This window comes from Megascapheus bottae, chromosome 30 (genome assembly GCF_031878675.1).
Source record: "Megascapheus bottae isolate mThoBot1 chromosome 30, mThoBot2.hap1, whole genome shotgun sequence".
Classification (NCBI taxonomy): domain Eukaryota; kingdom Metazoa; phylum Chordata; class Mammalia; order Rodentia; family Geomyidae; genus Megascapheus; species Megascapheus bottae.
In genome coordinates this window covers 10,663,943-10,688,775 of record NC_143538.1, presented here as the reverse complement: position 1 = coordinate 10,688,775, position 24,833 = coordinate 10,663,943, and the positions used below count along the sequence as shown (strand labels likewise).

General features: G+C 41.8%; 1 protein-coding gene across 1 annotated transcript in view; it reads left to right on the top strand.

Annotated features, from left to right (window-relative positions):
- The window catches only part of Mctp2 (multiple C2 and transmembrane domain containing 2), a 112,099-nt gene that overhangs the window by 41,861 nt on the left and 45,405 nt on the right, over positions 1-24,833 (top strand). The window contains exons 9-14 of the mRNA XM_090321719.1: positions 3,740-3,904; positions 6,286-6,416; positions 9,198-9,384; positions 11,855-11,948; positions 17,397-17,499; positions 18,955-19,057. Of these exons, the coding sequence (XP_090177845.1) occupies positions 3,740-3,904; positions 6,286-6,416; positions 9,198-9,384; positions 11,855-11,948; positions 17,397-17,499; positions 18,955-19,057 (783 nt within the window). The remainder of the gene's footprint in view (positions 1-3,739; positions 3,905-6,285; positions 6,417-9,197; positions 9,385-11,854; positions 11,949-17,396; positions 17,500-18,954; positions 19,058-24,833) is intronic.

Here is a 24,833-nt window from a genome sequence, read left to right as displayed (position 1 = left end):
TTCCAGGCACACAGAGAGAGCAGATGAATGAATCAACATAGAAATAGTAAAAGGTTCTGATCCTTGTGGGGTCGGGGGAGTGAGGGAGGACAACATGAAAACTCGGATGTGCTGTATTTTATCCGTTATGTCTGCGGAGGAATTAGGGTCAGGACCCAGGGACATTTGCTCCATCTCCTTGTGTTCCTCTCGGCTCAGATGGGGCGGGCGTCCCCTTTGGATGGGTCATTTCCTCTCGCCTATCACATCCCAGGCTGCATTAAGATGACAAATTTCACTTACGGGCTGGGGTATGGACATGAACACCTGAGCTATTTCAGCTCACTGAGTGAGTGCAGATGAGTTGATTTATTGTGGGGTGGAAAGGAAGAATGAAGAACAAATAGATTCTGTGAGCTTGACTCGGCCACATAGAATGTCTGAGCTCTGCCTCCGATCTGAGACTCCTCCTCACTCCTCTTAAGAGTGGAGATGAAATGTTCCAGTAATTAAGGAACTTCTTTAAAGCACACACACACACACACACACACACACACACACACACACACACGCACACGCACACACATACACATTCACACGCTACACATATGTAGAATATGTGGCTTGCAAATGAACTTTCATATTGGAAATAGTAGTAGTGGTATGATACATATTATAGCATGACTTAAAGTATTATAAATATTATATTATTTAGGGCAGAAGAAGTAGAAGACCCGCCCCTGTGTCGTCTTCTGCCTGTGAACTCTGTGACAGATCATCGTCATATCCCACCCCTAAGAAAGGGAGGACAGAAAAGAAAATAAATCTTGCATAGCAAGAAAGCAAGTCCATCAGATCAAACATGACTGCGCTAAACACTAAACATGTTCAAAGTCCGACGGAGATAGATAAAGGCTTTGATGGAAAGTGGATATTTCCCAGGGACATTATGAGCAATAATCCAGATGTTCCGGTGTAATGCAACGAGTGTCCACAGATAGATGGGGCGTTCCAGCCAAGCTGCCATATGGAACCCATCTCCAGCCCCCTTAATAACCAGCTTTGGATTCCATTTTCACAGAGCTCATGGAGCTTAAGTGGGACTGTTTTATGGACAAGTTAGATAGAAGCCTTTCCAAGATAAACATCCAATTTGAAATTAGGACATACCAAGCCGCAGCATTATTTTAGGCCAATATTTCATGGAAGTGCTGCCATTTTTTTCCTTAAGCGATTGCCAGACTGTAGGGTGCCCTTTGATCCTTTATGGATATCGACCTCCCCCACCTTGTTTTTTTGTGCGTGTAAAGGGTTTTGAAATTGTTGCAGTGTTTTGGGGGAGGACTCTATCTTGTCGGAACTTTTGAAGCATGGCCGTGAGACAGGTCATGCTTTAGCTTGTGGTTGACGAGTCAAACTTTTAAGGAGAAGAAACAAAACAATCACAGCAGGATATATGAATCAAAATCTCATTTTTGTTTGGAAGGTGGAACTTTGTAGCCCTTGCCCTTAATAAGCTATAAAATGTAGTAAGTGCATCCCCTGCTTCTGCGTGTAGATGTTCAGTCCTGCACGTGCACGTGTGGGGTGTGTATGTCCATATTGTGTTGCTGTCAGTAAATTTTTAAAAAGTTGCTTTTAAAAAAAATTCTTTCACAAATCTTTATTATGGAGTATGTTCCACAAACTGCAAAGACGTATTTTTCCCTCTGTCGCCACACATCTTGCAAGTAAGGTTGACGAAAGCGATATTCGTCAGGGATGGGGCTGTAGTTCAGGGGTAGAGCGCTTACCTAGCGTGTGTGAAGTCAAGGGTTCCATCCCTAAGAAAATGAAATAAGGTTAAAAGTTCTATTTTTCAAAAGCATTATTCGTATTTACTATTGGAGGATAGGTCCTCCTTCTTTGGTAATTACTTCTTTGCCCATTTGCACATAGCCTTCTGTCCCAGAGCATCTAAGTGCATTTTCTCCCTCTCATCCAATCTCTTCATTTCTTTGCATCCAAGTGTGTGTGTGTGTGTGTGTGTGTGACAGTGACAGAGAGAGACAGAGCGAGAGAGAAGAGAAGGAGGGAGGAAGAGGGAGAAAGAGTTGCTTCAGGGAGAAAGCAGCATGGATAAAAGTGAGAGAGCACATCTTCCATCTACATAGTTCGTTAAAGGCCTTCATGATGAATCACGGAACAGTAAGGATCTCATAAAATGATCAACAAAATGCCTGGTCTGGTACTGTCACATGGCCAGTAGAATGGAGGGGTGACATGCATGGGATGAGGTAAGTGGGTGTGTAATTAATTCAGTCCCGCGGTACCTTGTGTTGTGATAAATTGTGACTAGCTGGTGTCGGAGCCCATGGATGTGTAAATGATCTGGAAGATAGAGTGAGTAGATGACCAGAATGACTATATAGTGTTGAAAATTCATGGCTTTCCCATGACGCTTGGTGCCATCGATATTCTCTGGTCCATTTATTTTTCCTTCCAATAATAAATAATAAAAGAAAGTCTGTCCTCTGCCACTTTACTTACTGAATGGAGGATGGAAATGAATCCTGCCAGGTAAAGCAGCTCTCGGCTCAATCCGAGCAGCCCTAAAAAGACATTATAAGCAAGGGGGATGTGACCAGAATAGCTAGTGGCACTCAAGAAACTGATTCATTGTTTTGTTGTTGAGTGTGATTATGACATGATGATTATATAAAAACAAATTCCCATTTTTCTTTGAAATCCTTCAGCCAACATAATTAATGGAGTGAGGAGTGAAAGTTGGTAAAATGCAGAGTCTGATAAGTACAAAGAGATTTATTCTAATAATTCTTGTAACCATTGGTGTGTCTTAAAAACAGTACAGGGGCTGGAGGTTTAGCTCAGTGGTAGAGCACCTGGATAGCAAGACCAAGGCCTTGAATTCAAACCCAAGTACTTCGGAATAAAATATAAAACCTTGCTTAATAGAAATTAAAAATATAGTTAACTCTCATCACCTTCATTTAATAATAGGAGATGCTTGCCAATATTTCCTATTGTGTTTGTCATCTATACATGATTATGTATATGCAAGTACATCATGTAAATATATGAATCTATAAATGTATAAAATGTACCTATAAATATTTGTGCAATGATGTGTATATATCATTACACAAAAGCATATATATGCACATATTTGAGTGATCGTTCATAGCTAACTGAATCCCTTCTGGGTCCCAGAAGTTCTGATAACTATTTAGACTTCCCCCTTCCTTCTCCTTCTCCATCCATCTTGTCCCACTCCTGGGTTCTGCAAAGCTCACTGTGTGAGCAAGTTCACCACAAGCAGAATATGGCCTTGCGAATCCCGTCATGGCGGATTAGGGGAAGTGAAGACAGATTCTAAGGTGGGGGATACAGTCCCTGTTGTGATGGCTAAATGACCCCTCTCCAAGTACTTTTGTGTCCCAGCATGGCAACGCCTCGCTGCCCCTTCCCATGCCAAACAGCCCCTCTGTAAGGATGATTCCTGAAGAACAGAGCTGGGGGTTGGGGAATCAGGCCCTGCCCCACTATCTTGTTAAATGCCCCAAACTTGAGAAGCAATCCTGTTACCGTGACCCCAGGTTGGCAGAGTCACGAGACATGACAACTTGTGACACTGGGTGAGGGAGTGGCTTTTGGGTTGTACAAGGGGAGCCAGGGACATCTGTTCTGATCAGGGTGGCGGGAGGAAGTGGGGGGCAGCCAGCTCACCGCCTCCTCTTTTCCATGTTTGTGGTTGCTTTAGTCGTCTTTCATTCGGAACCTGCGCCTGGCAGAGTCCTTGAGAAAGAACCAGCTGTGGAATGGCACGGTCAGTGTCACGCTGCTGGAAGGAAGGAATGTCTCAGGAGGGAATATGGCCGAGGTGTTTGTTCAGTTCAAACTGGGCGATCAGAGGTATAAAAGCAAGGTAAGTTCTGCCCACGCTGGAAGAAAGCAAACATTGTCAGAATTTTAAAAAGAAAACGAAAACCCTCCTACAATACTGTTCTTGTTCTCCCCCCCATCCAAAGTTTTATGAGATTGCAACTTTCATTTTTCACTTTCCTAACGTATATTAACTAGCACCCCAGAAAACAAAATAATGGTGTTTGATGTGTTCAATTAATACGGGAATTACTTTGATTGCTCAGGGTAATTGTTTTTAATACACACTCCGAGCCAAAGAAAGCTTGTGAAATCATAATGTTAAAGGCGTGATTTATTACTGTTTTCTTTTTATCTTTGAACCAAGCAAAGTTGAGATTCTTATGTATTTTTCAAAATTCTACAGAGGTAAAATAACATACTACTTGATAATCCAAATGGAAGCATTTTAGATCATGGAACACCTTTTCAAAACCGTAAACCCTGCCCCAGTCTTTTACTTCCTAAGTTTAACACCAATAATAGATGACAAGTACAGTGCCTCCTCTGCTGTGATTTGTCAAAAAAATAAATGAAGATATTAAGAATAACAGCCTTTAAAAATATCCTTGAAAAAATAAGACATCTTATTCTGTCAATTCAAATCCCATTTCTCTCTCTCTCTCTCTCTCTCTCTCTCTCTCTCTCTCTCTCTCTCTCTCTCTCTCTCTCTCTCTCTAAACTTAATGATCTGATGTGATTTTCTTTCAAAAATCACAATCTTCAAGCCATGGAAATTCATTAGTTTTACATACCTGTCAGGCAAAGAATATTTCCTACATTTTTATGAATTAAAAGAGCCAGAGTATTTGAAAGCTATGTGTCACTTGCCAAAACCCACAGAGATTTAGATTTAAAAAGTTGAAAAAAAAAGATTACAGCTCATAATTTCCTGCATCATGAGACCAGTGCGGAAAGAGATCCAGGCAATTTTGAAAGTTAGTTTGGGAGGTGTGAGGGCTGTGAGTCCTGACAAATTTTCAGTACCCAAATCAAAAGTTACAAATGTTATCCTCCAGCAAAGACGGGCAGAGAAATGAGGGACACGCATTGAAAAATAGTTTATAAAAAAATCTTAAAAAGAAATAGAAGAGTATCTGAGCCACACAGACCATTATTGGAAGCAGGTTCTTTTAGGAGTGACCCTAGAATGAACACATCTCCACTGAAATTCCTTCAGCCAATGCCAGGCCACAGACATACAGAAATGATTGTCAGTGCAGAGTATTCGGCTGTTTGGACTAAAGTGCAAGGTAGATAATCTGAAATCTAGCACATTCTTCTGTGGAGAATGTTCCTTTTAATTGGATATATATATATATATATATATATATATATTTGCTGGTTTTCAAATCCTGTGATCTGTTATGTTAAACTGTTATGTTATGTGAGCGCTAGCTTAAGTGATTTCCTTTGACGTTGGCCACAGCTGAGGTCTTGGTTGCTAAGATTTAACCCTGGATGCTTAAAGTTCACAACAGTATTTTGAATTCTTGATTCCCAAGCTGGATCTTTATCAATAAAAGAAAAATATGGCCAGTCAAGCAAGCACAAACTGTGTCGGGAATTGCTCTTTGGGAAAACAGAAACCCTTGGGGACTTGCAGAACACTGCAGTTCATTTTTAAGTACTGCTGTGATGGAATTCCTAAGTCGCCCCGCTCTTCTAGGGTGTGCATTCCATTGCTTTGGATTTAAAAATAGGCAGCGATGTACAAGTTACAGCTTTCTCATTGAATGCGTTTGACAGATATTAATTCAGACCCCCAAACTGTTAATTTATATAATTCTGAAGTCAACGCTTAATGTATGTGCCAGCAAGAATGTTACTTGTATTTGATTAAGTAATTAGTTGTACTTCTTTAAGACCGAGAAGTCATAAACTGTCTTATCTAGCTATTTGCGCACACATATATGTATAGCTACATATATATAGATATGTAGAGAAATGTATATAGGGATAGCTATATAGATACATAGCTAGCAGTCTAGATAGATATACATGTGTAAATGTATATACATAGCAATATGTCCATGTAGATGCAATGTGTATTATTGCTACTACCACTAAAGTATTTTGAACTTGGTCAATACATTACTGAGTCCCATCGGGTGTGGGGAGCTGAGCCAAGAGGATTGGAAGTATGAGGCGAGCTATCATGAAAGCCTGTCTTGGGAAAAATAAAAGACATAAATGAAGGGCTGGATCAGAGAGTTCACTGGCTGAGGTCTCATTCACCCCATTAAAGGCCAGTGTCACTTACTAAACAGGATGTCCCCTGCCCAGGCGCCTTCTGCCTTGTAGAATGATTTCTGTTGCTGTGTAGCTGCTGTAGCCCCGAGTGGCGTCTGAAGAAAGTAAACGATGTGACTGCATGTTTTCTAGACACTGTGTAAGAATGCAAGCCCGCAGTGGCAGGAACAGTTTGACTTTCACTACTTCTCTGACAGGATGGGCATTTTGGACATTGAAGTGTGGGGCAAAGATGGGAAAAAGCACGAGGAGCGGCTGGGCACGTGAGTCCTCCCTGCTTCTCACCTTGTGTCTGTCTGGGGGCTGTCACTCACCCCGTGTTTTATGGTTCTGTGGTGGGGGGCTGAGGGAACCATGAAGTCAACTAGACCAGTGACCAGAGCTAAGGGGACAGTCGAATCAGAACCTCAATGGTCGATACTATGCCGTCTTGAAAAGCAGTGGTCCCTCCATTTCCTCAAGAGGGTGGGTTCAAGAATTGGGGTCCCCGGAGCTCAGATCTCAGGGCGTTCCATGATGAATGCGAAGACTCTCCGTCCACCTTTTCTTTCTGCAGCCACAGTAGCTCAACTTTCAAATACCGAACGATGGCAATAGTTAGCGCCAAAAATGCCAACTGTCTCCTAAGGCTCTGTCTCATAGTTTGACCTTGAAGAAGTCATTTGAAGCTTTTGGGGGCTGATGGAGAGATTTTTTTTTTGTAGAGCAAAGCTTTCCAGTGTAGGCACATTGACAAGAAGGCCAAGAAGGCAGAACAGAGGACTTACCCCGGAGTCTTACCTCTGGCTGTATACTGGAGTCACTGACCAGCTTGCAGCCACTGTGACTAACTGTGGCAAGCGTTCTTGTCGCTAATTTTGTGGTATTTTTTCCCTAGAAGGAAACTGTAGAAAATCCCTAACGTTGACAACATTGTCTGGAATTTAAGTGAATGAAATATGGCTAGTAAAAAACAAAACAAAAACAAAAAACTACTGTTAAAATGATACCAGGGCCTCCTGAGAGCTACAAATCTACATCTGTCTTTGGGGGTGGTTAATGGCAGATGAGAGTCACATGGACTTTCCTGCCCAGGCTGGCTTTGAACTTCAGTCCTCTAATCTCTGCCTCCTGAGTAGTTAAGATTATAGCCCTAAACTACCTACCTATCTGGCTTGGGCCTGTATGTATCCCAAGATTTTTTAACAAATGCAGAACTCTGCATATACACAAATATAGATTATTCCCATTTTGTGCTGTTTTAAAGAAGTCCTATTTTCTTAACTTTGTACTTCTCCATTTTAGAGAATGGCTTCTTATGGAATGTTCTTAGACTTAATCTAGTCAAGAAAGGTGGAGAATAAGAATCCAGGAGCCAGTTTGGCTGGACCTGCCCTCTGGTCACCTCTCAATGCCAGTCTTAAGAAGTGGCTGTGACATTCTCTCCATTTGTTAGTGGCTTCCAGGCAGTGAAACATCAGGGCTGGTATATTTTCTCTGGACAAATTGGTACCCGGTATCATTGATCTGCTTTTATAGCCAAGCTTGGCACATTTACTGTTTACTTCCTGGTTCCTTAGCCTTTGAGATTTTCAGCTTTTAAAACTCTCGCACTCTCTCCTACCCCTTACATTGAAGTTAAAAGCTGGCCAGTCTGTTATATAAAACATAGAATTATGGTTAATGAATAAGAGGTTAAAAGCTTACGGTCGGTAAGGAAAACTTGAACAGGTTTGGCTGACAGATATGGTAAAATTATGTGTTGAATTAAAAACCTTAAAATGCCATGGAATTAATGGTGAAAGACAAGAACAGGAGGTCAGAAACAATGCTAAATCAGCACCATTAACAGCCTGTGGGGGAGAGAGGAAAGGTTTAATATATGTCTGTTGTAGAAAAAAAAAGAATAAAAGAAAAGGAGTAACTTAATCTCCCTTTAGGTGTGTACGGAGTTTTCAACCTGGGAGAACTACAGTTATTTCAATTGTTTTTCTAATGTGAGGGAAGAAGAGGAGATGCAGTGACTTAACAACACTGACTTTATAACTGCATGCACTTCCTTACTGCAATCCATTTGTTTGTGCGTTGAGTTTCTTCAGGAAGTAGAAGCCCCGTTGCATGCTGGGGTGGTTGTAGAGTACTGGGGGGTTTGTCAGACAGGATGCAGAGAAGCTTGCTGTTTGGGGTGCTACGTAAGCAGGCAATACCACAGAGTGAAGGCCGTGGATTGCAGTGCCTGGCAGTCAGGTGGAGCTTGGGGGTCTCCTGAAGAGATTTTCAGTGGCTCCAGCACACTGGCTGTTAAGACGCAGAATGCATGCAGCTTCCTCGCAGAAGGAGGCGAGCCCTTCTTGGCCTGGTGCGGAAATGGGATCAGTCAGTCAGTCAGCAACATTTCGTGCTCCATTTGTCCAAGAAAAAAAACCCACCTGGGGAACCAAGCCTGTGAAGAAAATACCTTCAGTGTTGCTTTAAAGACAGATTCACCAGTTGACATTAACTGTCTCCGATTCTTCATCCCTTTTTGCAGACCTTCCTTGGCAGAGACCTGCCTTTTCTCTTTGATTTGTTTTGACATCTTTTCTTTTCTGTTCCTTTTCTTTTTGCCAGTCTTGGTGCTTGAACCCAAGGCCTGGGCACTGTCCCTGAGCTTTTTTGCTGAAGGCTAGATCTAGTACTCTACCACTTGAGCCATAGCTCCACTTCCAGCTTTTTGTTGTTGTTGTTGTTTTGTTTTTTATTGCTTTTTAAATGGTTCAGTGGAATGGAGGGTCTCATAGACCTTTCTGCCCAGGCTGGCTTTGAACCATGATCCTCAGATGTCAGCCTCCTGAGTAGCTGGGATGATAGGTGTGAGCCTCCAGAAGCCGGCAACCTTCCCTTAATTTTAGAACAGTATTAGCTGTGAGTGAATATCTGCATCCTGACAGCATCTGTGCCCCTCACTGTTCAATAATCCTGATTGCAGGCAGAGCTAGGGCTGGGGTGTGCCAGGAAAGGGCCCACGGGGCCATCCACGGACCACGTTTCTTTCTCTGACTCCTGCATTCTTTTTCTTTTTCTAGGTGTAAAGTGGATATCTCTTCTCTCCCATTGAAGCAGGTCAACTGCTTGGAGCTGCCCTTAGAAAGCTGCCCGGGGTCTCTTCTGGTGTTGATCACACTTACGCCCTGTGCGGGGGTCTCCATCTCAGACCTGTGTGTCTGCCCGTTAGGAGACCCCAGTGAACGCAGGCAGATTTCCCAGCGCTACGTGAGTGCTTTGCTTTGTGACCTCATTTAACCCTCCTGTCCTCTGCCCCTCCCAACACCCAGTCTGTTCACTAAAAAAGTGCATCCAGGGAGATCTTTGTCCCAAGTTTAATTGTGTGTCTCATAAAACAAGATGTCAGGCCTAGCTAGGGGTTAATGCATTAGTCTGAAGGTGAAAGGAATATGCCTTTTGGTATTTAAAGAAAAGAGAAAAAAAAAGTATTGTGAAGTGTAGCTTTTAGGAAGTTGTATCTTTGAAGATCAGTGAAACCTTCACAGTGTTAACTCCTGCATGTATAAAGAAGAAATTATTGTTGGAATTATTATTATTATTATTGTTGTTGTTGTTTTTGTTGGTTGTGGGGCTTGCACTCTGGGCCTGGGCGCTGTCCCTGAGCAATTCAGCTCAAGGCTAGCTCTCTGCTACTCTGAGCCACTGCACCACTTGTAGTTTTCTGGTGGTTAAGTGGAGATAAGAGTCTTAGAGACCTTTGTGCCCAGGCTGGCTTTGAATTGCAATCTTCAGATCTCAGCCTCCTGAGTAGCTAGGATTACAGGTGTGAGCCACGGGCTACAGAGGACTTTTAATAGACATTAAACAAGAATATGTGCTTGAGCGTCTACACTGCTACACACACAGTGGGAGGTGCACAGGTCTTAGGGGAGGTTGAGGGAGGCACAAAGTACAGTAAACATTGTTTGTAACTTGTGTTCCCAGATGGGGATACTGGGTCATGCAGGACATTCTCAAAATAGTGACCAGGTCCAGAACCACAAATCACTCCTCTATGGCGCAGCCAAAAGCCTTGTCCTCTTTGTTTGCTTTCTGACTTTTCTAGGTACCTTTATTTGCATTCTGTTTTTTTTTTGTCTTCTCTGCAAATCAATATGTGCCTGCCATCCCTGCATGACACGTTCAAAGCAAGCGACAGGAGCGAAACAAAGATGGATCCCCATTCAATGGCTGTATCGTTCTCTGCTTCCCGAAGCTGTGGATGTATTGATTAGTTGAATAATTCTCTATCTTCAAGGGTGCAAATCCTTACTCCATGTCTCATTTTCAGCACAGAATCTGCTTGCCAGGTTGACATAGTGTGGAGTTTGGACAGAATTTATTATTGACGTTCTCTCTGATGACTCATTTCCTTAACTAGGAAATGAAAGTTTGAAGGTGAAAATGGAAACTTCCCCCCTGCAAGCTCTCCCACCAATAAGCAGAGAAATTGACGAAATCCATGGGACTTGTTTTGTATTCATAATTCATAAAGTATCAAATGGTTGCTATGAATAATGTCCTAAGATATGAGCAGTGATCATTGTAAATTGTTTGAGATACAAAGTGTGTGTGTGTGTATATGTGTGTATGCCACTCACAGGATTTGAACTCAGGGTCTCATGCTTCCATTAGGCTTTTGTGTTCATGGGTGGATTGACCATTTTATTCACGCCTCGGGATGGAGTCACGTGGACTTTTCTGTCTGTGCTACCTTTGAATCGTAATCCTCGGGGCAAAGCCTCCTGCCTACCTAGGAATGCAGGCATGAACCATCAATAATCAATCCTCTTTTTTTAAACATTTCTTCCTCCAAATTATTAAATCATTTTGGTTCAGTCCTTTTGTGTTTGCTTAGAAACTACTTGATTGATTGATTTAGGCGGAACATACAAAAGAGAAACAATATTCAGAAGTTCTTAGGTCTTCGTGCTGTAGCTCGTACCTATAATCCCATCTACTCAGGACTCTGAGATCTGAGGCTCCATGTTCAGAGCCCTTAACCACCAAAAAGCTGGCAGGGGAGCTGTGGCTCATGTGGTAGAGTGCCAGCCTTGAACAAACAAGCTCAGGGACAGTGTACAGGCCCTGAGTTCAAGCTCCAGGATTGGCACGCGCACACACACACACACACACAAATGATACATGCAAGCTAAGTGTTTAAAGAACCGGCTGAGACAAACATTAAAGAAATTCACTGTTTTATCCCTTAACCCTTACAACTGGGGTAGTATCTACATTGGGTTTCTGTTTAATCCTCTAGTCTCCATAAAGCTGATCTTAACTGGATCAGAAAAATGTTGCCTTTGAGGCAACATTTAGAAGTTGAATTAAAGAGAAAAAGAAGGGAATGGATGTTAATTCTACCCACACATTTTCCCGGTGGGATATCTCAGCTAACACCAGGGGGCGATGTTAAAAGCAGATTGCAGGCGCTTCTAATTTGTTTATTTTGAGGTTGCAGTTAATTAATTCTCAGTCAGTTTTCTTCTTAATCTGGCTGCTGTAAATGCCTAGCTGTCCTGTTGACAGGCTTCCTGTGTGCGTGCGTATGTATGTATGTAGGTGTGTGTACGTGTGCGAATTTCATACATGCATGGAATTTGGCTAGAGGAAGGGAAGACAAACCTAGCTTGTACCTCCTGTGGGATTAAAGGGGTGCTGGTACTGTCTCACTGTGACTTTCCTCTCCCATCAGTCCTTGCAGAATTCCCTGAGAGACACGAAGGATGTTGGCATTTTGCAAGTGAAGGTTCTGAAGGCGCTAGATCTCTTAGCAGCAGACTTCTCAGGTACGAAACAACAGCAGCAGAAATGACCTCTTCCCGCCCCGTATAAAAGCAAAGGGGACCAGAAGCAGGTTCAGAGATAATGCTTTGGGCAACTTGGAAGAGGCATACATTTTTTTTTAAAGGATTGTGACTGAGACCCTCTGAAAAATGATCACTTACTATTCATTAATGCGTTGCACCTGCTGTTGACTTTTTACTCATTCCGCTGGCTTTGTAGTTGCATTTTCTGAAGATATTCAATGTTTTCACTGGGCCCTTTGACACTTAAGGCAAATATTTTCCCATGTGCCTTTGACATTTTGTGGGTTTGACACCACTGGATTATATTTAGAGCTATCTAGTAACTTTCCAGAACAAACTGTTTTGCCTTCTAAGTGCTTTGCTTCTAAGTGCTCTGTCTTGAATTTATATCTGTTACTGCCCTGGGAAATGTTTTAAAGCCTCTAAGAGAACTTACTTACTACGCCTTAAACAGTATTTGTAAAAACAAAACAACAAAAACCAAACAAACCAAAAAACCTTCTTCTGCAGCTGGAGATTTTTGATCTCAAGGAGCTAACATTAATGTATTCAAAGTATTTTTCAAGCTTTGTTTACAACAGTATCCATATATGGATATTTCTTTCTATTTTATTTTGCCCGTGGTATCAGTATTGCTATATATCAATTATTTCTGGCCAATGCCTCATCTCCAAAGAGGACTTTAACAACTAAAGAGTAGAGTAACTTTAAACAAATGAAACCGACCCCAAAATAACCAAATAAGAAAAGAAGCCAAAAACAAGCAAAAACAGAATCTCAGAAAAATCCAGAACATTAGGCAGGCTTTGTTTATGGGGGTGAGAGTGTTTACAAGATCATTTTGGAGTGAAAACTCCAAAGATTCAAATATAGAAAGGGAAAAGAAGTGCTTAAAATGCAATGAAGCCATGTAGTTGGATTAAATGTCCTCGTATTTTGCCATCTCTCTATGATGACCCTTATGGTTTGAGGCAAAAGTATTAGTCAGTCGCTAACTGTGTCTTTATTCCAGAAGTGTTTTTGGGTTTTAGAATCTAGTTTCACGTGCTGTGTTTCTCCAGAGCTGTCAAGCTTCTGTGTGTGTTTTTTCAATGAGCTCCCACGCTGAAAGGCTTACTTCAGACAGTTGTAATCTAGCTTTTGGTTGTTGCTGTAGCTGAAGACAGGCTCTGTCTCTCTCTGTCTTTCTCATTATGTGTCAACGGACCATTGTCACTTGAGCCATTCCTCCACCTCTGGTATTTTGGGGGGTGATTAATTGGAGACAAGAGTCTCAAAAGACTTTTCTGTTCAGGTTGACATCAAACCATGATCAAAACTCAGTCACTTGACTAGCTGGAGATGTGGGGATAAAAAGTGAAGTGGCAGTCTGGATACGGTGAATACTTTTAAGTGGCCGGCAGTCACTACACACTAACAGGAACTCAGGCCTGATTGCCATTAGCATGATTGCTATCCATTTCTTTGGTCTACAGTCTGATGAAAAGCAAAGCACTAGCCTCCCTTGCTCCAGAATCAGAAGAGATACAGTTGATGGTGGCAGGAACATTTGAGAAATAAGTAACTGCTTACACTGTATGGCAGATGTGAAGGCCTATCTGTGTCTTCAGGTAGATGAGACATTTCACCACAGGACCTGCAGGGATGGGTTGGTTCCTGGGTTGTGCCATTAGGAGGCGCTCTTGACATATCTAAATGCACACTCAAGCTCTTCTGCCTTTGGCTGAGCTTCCCATGCATTCCACGTGCATGAATCCATGCATGTGATGGATCAGGATGGACAGAAAAACCCGGAGTGTGGGCTTCCTGGTTCTGCCAGACTTCCCTTGGCTCTCTGATACCAGCATAAGTGTTTTGAGAATTTAAACTTCAGGGTAAATGGACCTCACTTATATGTCGAACGATCCTCTCCTCATTCTTTATTATGTTTATTTCAGTGGAGTACAGTGGAGGTATGTGAAATTTCCAAGGATCTCTTCTTGATTAGTTATTGTTTACAATTTCTTTAATTTTTTGGTAATATAGAGAATACCAGTCTTGCTCCCCTCTCTAGTTCTCCAAACACTGGTTTTTTTTTTTGCTTTATTATGATTACTTTAAGTAATTGTATAAAGCATTTTTGATTCTACAGGTCAGATTGTAATGCATCTGGACCAGTGTGACCCCTTCCATTGTTCATCCCCAACTCTCAATCCCATCTCTAGCTTCAAGTTACATACCTCCATTTTAGCATGCTTTTAAAATCTACAGTTGGCTACTCTCAAATACTTGTCTTTTTTATTATTCTGTTTCTATTTCCTGCAAAAAATGAAAAAAAAAGCTCAGTGGTAGGGGAATTATCATGCTAAACTAGTTTAATCCTTGTACTTTCTATTTTTGGTAATCTGGACAACAGTCTTACGAATAAAAAATCGTTTTTGTGATCTCATCAGCTCTTTATTATACAGAAAAAAATGCTGTTCTCTGAAACTGGTGACCAAAACATGGAAATCACTAGGTACTGACTTTGCCTTCCCCAATACACACACAATGCACTGTAGAATTTTTTTTTTCTGCCCTAGATTCTGACTTTTGAATCAGTAAAAGATTAGCAATGGCTTTGAGTTGGTTTGGTAATTTCATTCTGAAGTGTAAGTCTATTTGTATCGGGAAAGAAATTCCTTGTGATTCTTATTTGCTCAGAATTTAAAACTGAATGCCCAGGTTCTTGTTGATTTTCATTGTCTGGTTTTGAAAGTCCTACCTGTGGGAATAAATCTTCTCTTAAAGATGCCATCTTTTCTAGGGGAAAACATGGCATGGGGGATTCTAGAGAATGCAGTAAAGCTGGTGATGGAATACTCTTCATATTCCCGAAACCCTTCTAGTCAGCTGAACCCAAATAAGGAACTTGTGAAAAACGATATAAATCTACATTTGGCAAGCCATCTGTTTTAACTGTCAGCCACAGAATGGGGACACTAGTCCATGTAAAAGTTGGGGCCGGATGGGGTGGGGAAAGTGTAAAAAATTTAACAGTTTTAAGTTAATGGGGCCGTGAGAGGGAATGAATTTGGCTCATTTGTGGTGTCCCATGAATTAGCATGAATCACTTTGATCGTAGTGGGTATTCTCAGGAACATCCTAATTTATTTCAGCAAATATTTCTTCTGTGCTGGGCTCTGGCGCCTGTGGACCGAATACTTACTAATTAAAACATCTCTCTGGCTGTAATCACACTACTCAGATCAAGAACAGGGTGCTGGAACTCACCCAGGGCGACTAACTGGTTGCTGTTGAAAGCCCAGCTTTCGTGATATCTCAAAGGTGAGAGGGTATTGGTGCAGGAACGCGCATTCTGCAACAAGGAAGTGGGATGTTCCAAGCAAGCCTGCAATGTGCCATCCCAAAGCCTGTAAGGGAGACATGGTTCAAGCAGCAGAGCAGGGCCAGCCTTGAGGGGAAAAAAAAATTAAGGCATAGCATCAGGGCCTTAATTTCAAACCCCCAGTAGCAGCACACATGCCCCGCCCCCCCCACCTTGCTGTTCAAGGAATACTATTCATTTTAACATACCCATGAGGAAGATTTGGCTGTTTCACATATAGGAAGAGCCTGTGACTCTCCAGTGCAAAGATCCATCCCTTCCATCTTGTTCACATCCCCCCCCACCCCAAACCTTTCAAGAGAAAAGAATCCATCCATCAAGCCTACGTAAATTCCTCGATAAGTGTCTTCATGTCTTCCTTTTCTTCTTGTGTCTCCCGGCCTGTTTATACTGTAAGCTTCATAAAGGCAGCATTTTAATGAGCTTTGATGCAATTATCTCGATGGGTCAGTGTAGGAAGTTCCTGGGAGACAAATAACTGAAGTTTATGGTGGGCAGGGGGGGGGGAACCACAGCAGGAGCCCACCTGTCCCGGGCTGTGTCTGTCCTCCATGCAGTCACCCCAGGGCCTTCATTAAAAGTGTCAGGCGGTATCCCCAGAGCAAGGGCTGATGGCGTGTCATGTTGGCGTCTCTGGAGGCGCAGTGTTGACACCTACTAATAGTCTGACAAACGGTTAAGTAGCTGTCATGGCCCAGGTTGAGGAATGGAGAATGTCATACCTGAGCACGGCGCCAGAAGCCCGCGTTCTCTTTGAATTCTCAGTGGGTGAAGAAACAGCGGCATCTGGCTTTGTACGACTCCATCTCTCCCCTGCTCATCCCACCTCCTTCCTGGGCAAAACACTTCACCACATCCCCTGTCTTTAAAGAACCAAGACTCCGAGGGTGGATAGTTTGGGTGTGTGTTAGTTTGTTCTTGACCATCTACTGTCTAGAATGCTTTTCCTGTTTAAGAGAGTTGACATTACGTACGTGTGTGTGTGTGTGTGTGTGTGTGTGTGTGTGTGTGTGTGTGTGTGTGTGTGTTCTTTGGAATATAGATGGGAAATAAGCAGCAAGGTAGGAACTTCATTTATTTTCTTTTTCAAGCTCAAAAGCTCAGACCATCTTTTATTGAATGATCCACGCGTGGGTAATATTCAAGGGCGGCAGATGTGACTTTCTAATATACTGAGATTATATATCCTCCTGACCGGTCACTTGCAGCAGGGTTTTAAGTCCAAAAGAGGCATTTCTATGCTACTCTGCATGTGTACATGGAATTCTGCAGGGTTTCTTCAGGCTTTCTGTTGGAGAAGGGTATACATATGAACCTAAAGAGAATCTAAGCAGGAAATAGAGATGACGTTCAAAATAATTTCCTCCGGCCAGTTTGAATGATCGGATACAGCCAACTTACCAGGAAGTGGAATGCCAGAACTTTTTTTTCCCTGCGGTCTCCCTGTCATTTTGGATTCCTAGACCAGCCTTCCTGCACTCTCTATCCTCTGTATAATCACTCCCCTCTTGACTTCCAGGGCCACAGCTCTTTGGGTTTTTATATATGTGGATGACAGCAGGGGCTATTTGTTCTTCTGAGTGACTTATTTCACCTCATGTCCTCCAGGCTCTTCCATGGTATTAAAAAGGGTGCAAGTACCGCTCCTTTTTCATGGCTGAGTAGATGACCCTCGTTTTCTTGATCCTTCATTTATCGATAGACATATATGTTGCATCCTTTTTTTGTTGTTTATTGGAATTAGTGCTACCATAATCATTCTGAGTCTGAGTATCTTTCAGCTTACTAATTATTTCCTCTGGCTGTGTGCCTGATCCTCTCATCTGTAACTTAATGGAGGAAGCCCCGCTCTACTTTTTGCTGTGATGGTATTCATTTAAATTTCTTCCAGCAATGTCTCCTGTGTCTCACCGGGCCTTCACAGAGGTTTGCTGGAGAAGGAACCTCACTTGCTGTCTTGCAGAAAACACACGTCCATGGTCGTCAGAGCAAGTGGCTGCCGTTTGCCTTTGGGCAAGCGTCTGTGTTCTCTTCCAACCTCTTCTTCCTTCTCTTTCCAGGAAAGAGTGACCCGTTCTGCCTGCTGGAGTTGGGAAATGACAGACTGCAGACGCACACTGTTTACAAGAACCTCAACCCGGAGTGGAACAAAGTGTTTACCTTGTAAGTGCCTTGGCCTCCGCAATTTGCAGGAGTACCTTTACGCATTTTATGCAGCCATTTTAATGGCTCAAACAATAACCTTTAAGTGGTTGTACAAAGGAGGTGCCACATCACAAAGCGGTTTATGACTACAGTCCATCGTGATCAATGTCACCCCTTCAACATTCTCACCCTCCTTTGACCCATATTTCCTTGCTTTTTCTTTTTTCTGTATCCTTCTTTCATTTTCTCCCTCCCTCCCTCCCTCCCTCCCTCCCTCCCTCCCTCCCTCCTTCCCTCCTTTCTTTCTTTCTTTTTTACTTGTATTAGGGATTGAACCCAGGACATTGCAGACACTAGGCAAGCACTTTGCCACTGAGCTATACCCCAAACCCTTACTTTTCTTGATTTTTGTGGTATAATACAATGAATTCCCTCACCCCCCCTCCTTTTTTATTTTTGCCAGTCCTGGAACTTGAATTTGGGGCCTGAGTTCTGTCCCTGGGCTTCTCTTATTCAAGGCTTGTGCTCTACAACATGAGCCACAGTGACATTTCCAGCCTTTTCTGTGTAGTTTATTAGAAATAAGAGTTTCCTGCTTTCTGAAAGCACTGCCAGTGGGCCATGACTCAAGCTTTGATTTCCACTGGGAATCTGGGTTCTGGTCAATATAAAGAAAAATATTCTTAAATATGCATGGTGAGATATTTTGTATTTCCACAATAGATTTTTAAAAAGTCAATGTCAGAAAATAGCCAGTATTATCACTGCCTTTTCAAATAAGAACTTCTTGATAATTGAAAGAAATGGATCTTTTTATTTTTCTTATTTGAAAGCTACTTTGAGGTTGTTTCCTCTTCCATCTCTTTGCTCTTGAGCTCAGAGTTCAAGAGTTTTTGTCCTTGAGTTTTGTTGTGCACAAGGCTATCCCTCTACCACTTGAGCTACAGTGCTACTTCTGGCTCTTCCTGTGTGGTACTGAAGAACTGAACCCAGGGCTTCATGCATGCTAGGCAAGCATTCTACTACTATGTCACATTTCCAGCTTATTCTTTTCTTTCATCCTTTTGGTAAATCTCTCCTTTTCATTCTTTTTTTTTCCATGTATTTTTTATTGTAATTAATAGAAAGGTTACATTACATTCGCCAGATGGAAGGTGCATTACTTCACATACATTGATACCCTTTTTTCCTGTTTCTTTAACAGTCTCAGTGGTGATTACATGCCCATTAGAAAATGTCACAGTAAAAAGTTGCCTCCTTTTTTTTTCCTCCAATGGATGTCTGAATTTTGTATGATGGAAGGCTTGGGAATACAGTCAGTTTGATTTAATTTTTGGAATTTAATTAAATGATAGTTTTATACTCAGAGGACACACAGACTTAATTAGCGAATCTGTGTTTTCAGACCTTCATGGAACAGCTTTCACGTGTATGTGTGTTTTTGTGTGTAACACTTGATATTTCTTGTTTCAGTCCAATTAAAGATATCCACGATGTTCTAGAAGTGACAGTACTTGATGAAGATGGAGATAAACCCCCTGATTTTCTTGGAAAAGTTGCCATTCCCTTGCTATCTGTAAGTTCTTTCTGTTAATCAACCATCCGTGACTCATCTTAGAGTCGACCAGTTTCGTTGGTCTAGAGTTGCTTTATTTTTGTCAGTGTGAGAAAAAAAAAATCCTGTTAGCTGTCTTCGGAAATGACTGTTTATTCCTCTCCTTTTATTACAGATATAACCAGGCATACTCTTTTCTGTGTTTGTCCAGTATTGACTTAGCCAGTCCAAACATTTTGACCAGTCTTTGAATTCACTTTGTCTTTCATTCCTTTCTATTTCATTTCAAGGAATACAGATCTAGGATTGTTTCCCCCCACAATAGAGTAAGCAAAACACACATGCATTTTTAGATACATTTTACGAAATGATTAGTTATTCATTAACACACATTGGTTCTCAGTTCAACCGTCCTGAAGTTCCATGTGTTTTTTTTTGAGTAGTGGTTTTATTTTCAAGCTCACAAAATACTTCATGTGAAAGAAAATATGGGGGTGGTTCTTTCTTGGAGAAGAAAGATGATTTGCTGTGTTCACTTAGGGCAAATTGAGAAAAGAAGAAGAACTGAATGGAAAACACTTATCAAATGGTCCAGAGGAAGCATTCATGACCTTTTTTCCAGGGGCAAAGGGGAAAGGTGGGGGACTGAATTTATTATTTAATTTGGCACTAAAGTGTATGGCTTGAACTCTTGTAAAGGCATGGATTTCAGCTTTGCATCCAGCTGTGAAACACAATTTGTTGTGGATTCATTATGCCTTCATCAGCCAGTGAGACTTTATTTCTTCCCCAAGACTTATTCTAACCCCCACCACCAAAGCTGTTTGTGTATCTTCATGGATGGAGCGCTGTGTAATTTAACCACGGGATGAGTGTAGCGTCTATACTGTTTACGGAGAGGGGACCGAGCCATACCTCTTAATATCTCTTCATCTGCTTTTGATCACTTGCTTAATTCCTCCCCAAGTTCTCATATCCCTGATGTTTCTCCATGAGTCTGCCTGGAGCATCTGTTCCCTGGTAGCGGGGCTCCTGCCAAATGCTCTGAGCCATTGGTGCTGGGCTCTGGGACTCAGAGAGAAGAGATGGTGATTTGGGATTTTCTCCCTCTTCTCCCCCTTCCCATCTCCCTCCTCCCTCCCCCCTTTTTTATTACAAATGTTGTCAGTTACTCCTGGCAGAACACATGTAACCAGAATGTGGGGTTCACTTTTAAAGAGGTCTTAAGGGATTCACAGCAGAAGCATTCTTTTACAATTATTTCCTCCTCCTTCTCTAATCTCAGTGCTCTCCCTGACACTTCCCCATGCAGTTTTGTAGACGCATCAACTTTAATACAACATTTTCTTGCTAGGTACGTATACTTGACGTCTCTTTCTTTCAAAAACATCTCTCTGTATTTGTTATAAAAGTTTTATACGTGTGATCTCTTGACAATAGCAGCCATTGACTTACGCTTCCTTCTTTCTTTTCCGTCTTTCCCTTCCCCTCATCCCTCTTTGGCAGAGCTAAGAAATGACCTCCCATTAAAATCTCATGGCTTTTCCGCTTTGACACTGGTAACCATTTGAGGCTATTCTGTTTTTCTTTCCTTTCTTTTGTTACTATGGAGGTTTCCTGTGCATCGCTGAATGCCTGGCCACCTCTCTACTCTAGAAGAGTATCACCTAACATTGCTGTGATAACCAAAGATACCCACAGACATTGCCCAAAAGGAGCCAGTACCACCCAGGGCCCAGTGTGAGGAGTGGTCACAAATGCAGTTTCCAATAGATTACTCCAAACCTTAAAGTGGACTGCTCTCCGAAAGACCAAATATGAATACAAGTAGACTCCCACTTTGGCTTTTTTTTTCCAGTATTGGTCGTAAGCTGTCCATAGATGGTTGGTCAGTCAATTCATTCGGTAAATATTGATTAGAAGTTACACTGTGTCCAACACTGTGAAGAGACAAGGTTTTAACCAGGGCTACAAGAAACTCTTCACACACAGAGCCTCTAGTATGGCTCCATGAGTCACACAGAAGGCAATGGTGGTAGGCCTGAACCAAACAAAGCAAAAGCATTGCACAGTGTTAGGGGTAGTCATATATGAGGACAAGTAGTAAGAATATCGGGAAGCTGGGACCGTTTTCTGCAGCTGGGCAGTAAAAAGGTCATAGAAAAGAGGACCCTGGAGTGGACGCTAAGGGGTGGGAGGACTGTGAGCCAGGCTAACACCTGCGGGAACGTTTAAGCAGGTCTTCAGGCTCCAGAGGTCTAAGGCTGGTCTCGACTGTCAAATTCCAGAGACAGTCAGGATGGCTAGAGTAGGAGCAAGTCAGGTGGAAAACAGCCAACAGTGGACAGGAAAGGACAGCGGGGTAGGTGGGATAAGAGAGAGATAACGTAGGGACATTTTAAAAATCAGGAGGTTGGAAGGACTTTACATTTTTTCTTGTAGTGTGGGATGGTGAACCCCAGGTTTTACGTTGAAAGAAAATGCCTGATGTGTTTTAATTTTTTTTCTACTTAAAGAGGGTATGTGAGAGCTAGAAATAGACCTCCTTTGATCTTCAAGGCAGCGTGGCATTAGAGGTTATTTTGCCCTTGGGGATTTTATGGAGCTGGCATTGGACATGGGATAGTAGGTACTGGTGGTTGAATTTTTGGTGTGGCTAATTTGATTGAGATTCATTTTTGATTTCCTGATAGATAACTCAGGGAAGGGTCAGTTCTTTCAGGGAAGGGTCAGTTCTTTCAGTGCTCTCTTCCTGGAAGTTAGCGTGGTCTACCTATGTGCAAATGAATCCATTCTACACCATGTCACATGTAGAAATGAATCTGCTTCATTTTAACTGAAGACTGTATAATGGTCAGTTGTCTCACTGGTCCTTCTCGTTTCAAATCATTCCGACTTGTAGTCTAGACAGAATGTTGTTACACCTGCCTGTGTAAACCTGTAGCTTTTTTTCTTCTTTAGTTTGTGTCTCTTGGAAGATGCACAGCTAGCAGACTCTATCTTCTTTTTTTATTTATTTTTTTTAATTTATTTTTTATTGTAATTAGTAAAAGGGTTACATGATATTTGCCAGATAGAAGGTGCATTAATTCACATACATTGATACCCTTTCACATGTCTTGGTACCCATTTCCCTCCCCCCCCACACCCTCCCACCCGTCTTGGTTTTCCCCCCTTCCCTATCAAATTTCAAATATCCAAATACAAATAAATTCAATATATCAGATAACAAAGTGAGATACTATACCAATATGAGATAACCAAGGGACAGCAAAGGAGATGAGAGACAACATAGTACATTAAGGACAACAATCATTCATTATATGGCTTTTGTTTCAATATCCTGGAGGTCCTTTCAATTAGCTTCACATTATATGGCCTTATGTATCAAGATTTTGCTCTATTGCAGATCTCTGCTAGTAGAGCCCAAGGTTTCTACTGATTATAACGAATGAGGGAAACCATTGAGCCTAAGTTCCTTTGAGGCAGACTCTATCTTCTGCACCTGATGTGGACAGAGGCATCCATTCTCTGACATCTTAAGGAGGCATTCTTTCTGGTGCCAGCTTATGGGAATGAAGGCACAGAAAGAATCCTGTATGTAGCTGGCCATGGAAGGGTAGGGATTTAGGTAGTCTGATGTCAGAAACTGAGTTACTACAGCTTCAGAGAGCCGTGCAGGCTTCCTGATACAGTGTGTGGCATGAGTTTCTGTGGGTCTCATCTTCCTGAATAGCTGGGATTATAGGCATGTGCCACCACCCTCTGGTCAGACTGACAATTCTTGAAAACCTCAGTGTTGATCAGTCCATATTCTAGGATGTACTTATCCTCTGCTAAACCTCCCTGTGGGCCTTGACGGATACTAGAATGCTAGGCCTGGGGTTCTAGAATTTTCCTTCTCTATCTAAGCCATTTCTCAGGCAGAGGAGTGGCAAAGTTTAGACAATATGCTGGTAATATGATATATTGTAGGTGTATTCATGCATATGTAAAATAGGACATGTTCTGCCCAAATACCCATGGGGAAATTTCACAGTAGATCCTAAATTACACTGTGGTTGCACTACTGTGAAAAAAATAGAATTTAAAATAATGAGAGAAACAAAGGTGGAATTACTTTGTGGGAAAGATATCCCAAGCTCCTAATGTGGATATTGAGATCTACAACGATAAACTTCTTGAAAAATTTGACAAATACTATACATAGCACCTAAGGGGAAAAAAAGCCAAAGTATTGTTCACAGGAAATTCGTATCTAGAATGGCTTTGCCATTCAACAGACATAAACATTGAAAATTAATTAAGGGCCTCAACAAAAGAAACAGTCATGAATAAAATAAATTAGGAAGGAATTTGTGAAGATAAAAAAGGACAAGGCTTGTTACTGTAGCTCAGTGGCAGAGCATTTGCCTGATAGGTGCAAAAGCACTGGGTTCACGTCCCAACAGTGAAAAAGAACATTAACCCAAGGAACACACAAAAATGAAAAGAAAAATCAAAGGGCAATAATATAGAAAACAATGGATATAATCAATCACTCCACATATTAGTTCCTTCCCTCTTCAAAGAACCAATGAAACGGACAAGCCATTTAATTACCAGGTTCATCAGAAGAGACGAGGGGAATATGTAAATTAAGAATGTACCTATAAATCTACAATTAAACACATTGGGTGGTGTGCAAGTGGTTACAAATGAATTAACTGAAGTATAGAGACTATGGAGGGCTCAGATACCATAATTTTTATTTTATTTTTTTAGAAAGACTAAGTAAGAGCCTAAACCAGTTGCTTTTGTTTCCCTCTACGTTTTGTAGTCCTAGGGGTTGAACTAAGATCTCACACTAGGCAGGCAGGGGCCCCATCCTTCAGTCAAGCCTCTATCCCTTTTTGCTTTAGCTTGTTTATTTTCTGTCAGCAAGGGTCTCTAGCTTTTTGCCCTGGTCAGCATTAGACTTTGATCTTTCTACCTCGGCGTCCAGAGTAGCTGGGATTATAACCTGGGCCCTGACGACTGCCTGGTTGTTGAGTTCGGATGTCACTGACTTTGCCTGAGAAGGCCTTGAATCATATTTACACTTCACAAGTATCTGAGATTACAGGCATCTTCCATTCTGCTGGGTTAAATATATATATATATATATTAATATATAAAAAGGTTACTGCATTTACAGTTTAAGAAGGGTTAATATTAGCTGACACAGAATAAACACTAAAACATTCAAGAATGATCACAGTTTCAAGTTTCAACCCAGCCTATCTTCTCAGCAATTTCTGCTTTGGCTTCAAAACCCTCAGAAGAAAGGTTTCCTGAATGCTCTCTTTTTCACCGGCTAATTATGCTAGAAATGAACTGTTACTCTGCTCCTGTGCAAGGCTTTTTGATTAGTCATATCGTATGTGAAAATGACAGAAAGGTCCTGGCGACGCTAGCTTTTCTGCTGATGGGTCCACCATTGTGGGGAGTCTTTCTCTCATGGTGTTTCCTAGAACAGCATGCCACTTGCCTGTGCAAATGTGAATGTGACAGTAGGGGTTGTGAGTGACTTCAGGAAGTTTGCTTTGGGAAAGTGAAGTTAGGATTTTTATTTATGACCCTTATTCTTGCACAACATGAACTCTTTCCAGATCTCATCCCAGAAAGACATTCCAAGTTAATGAGGAGGCCTCCCGTAAAGTCTTGCATTTTTTTTTTCTTTTTTACTTTGTTAGATAGGAAAGTACTCGTAAGTTTCAAGCAGCTCTCATTTCTAGAGATGAAGGTATACATATGTCATTATTCCTTCAAATATTCT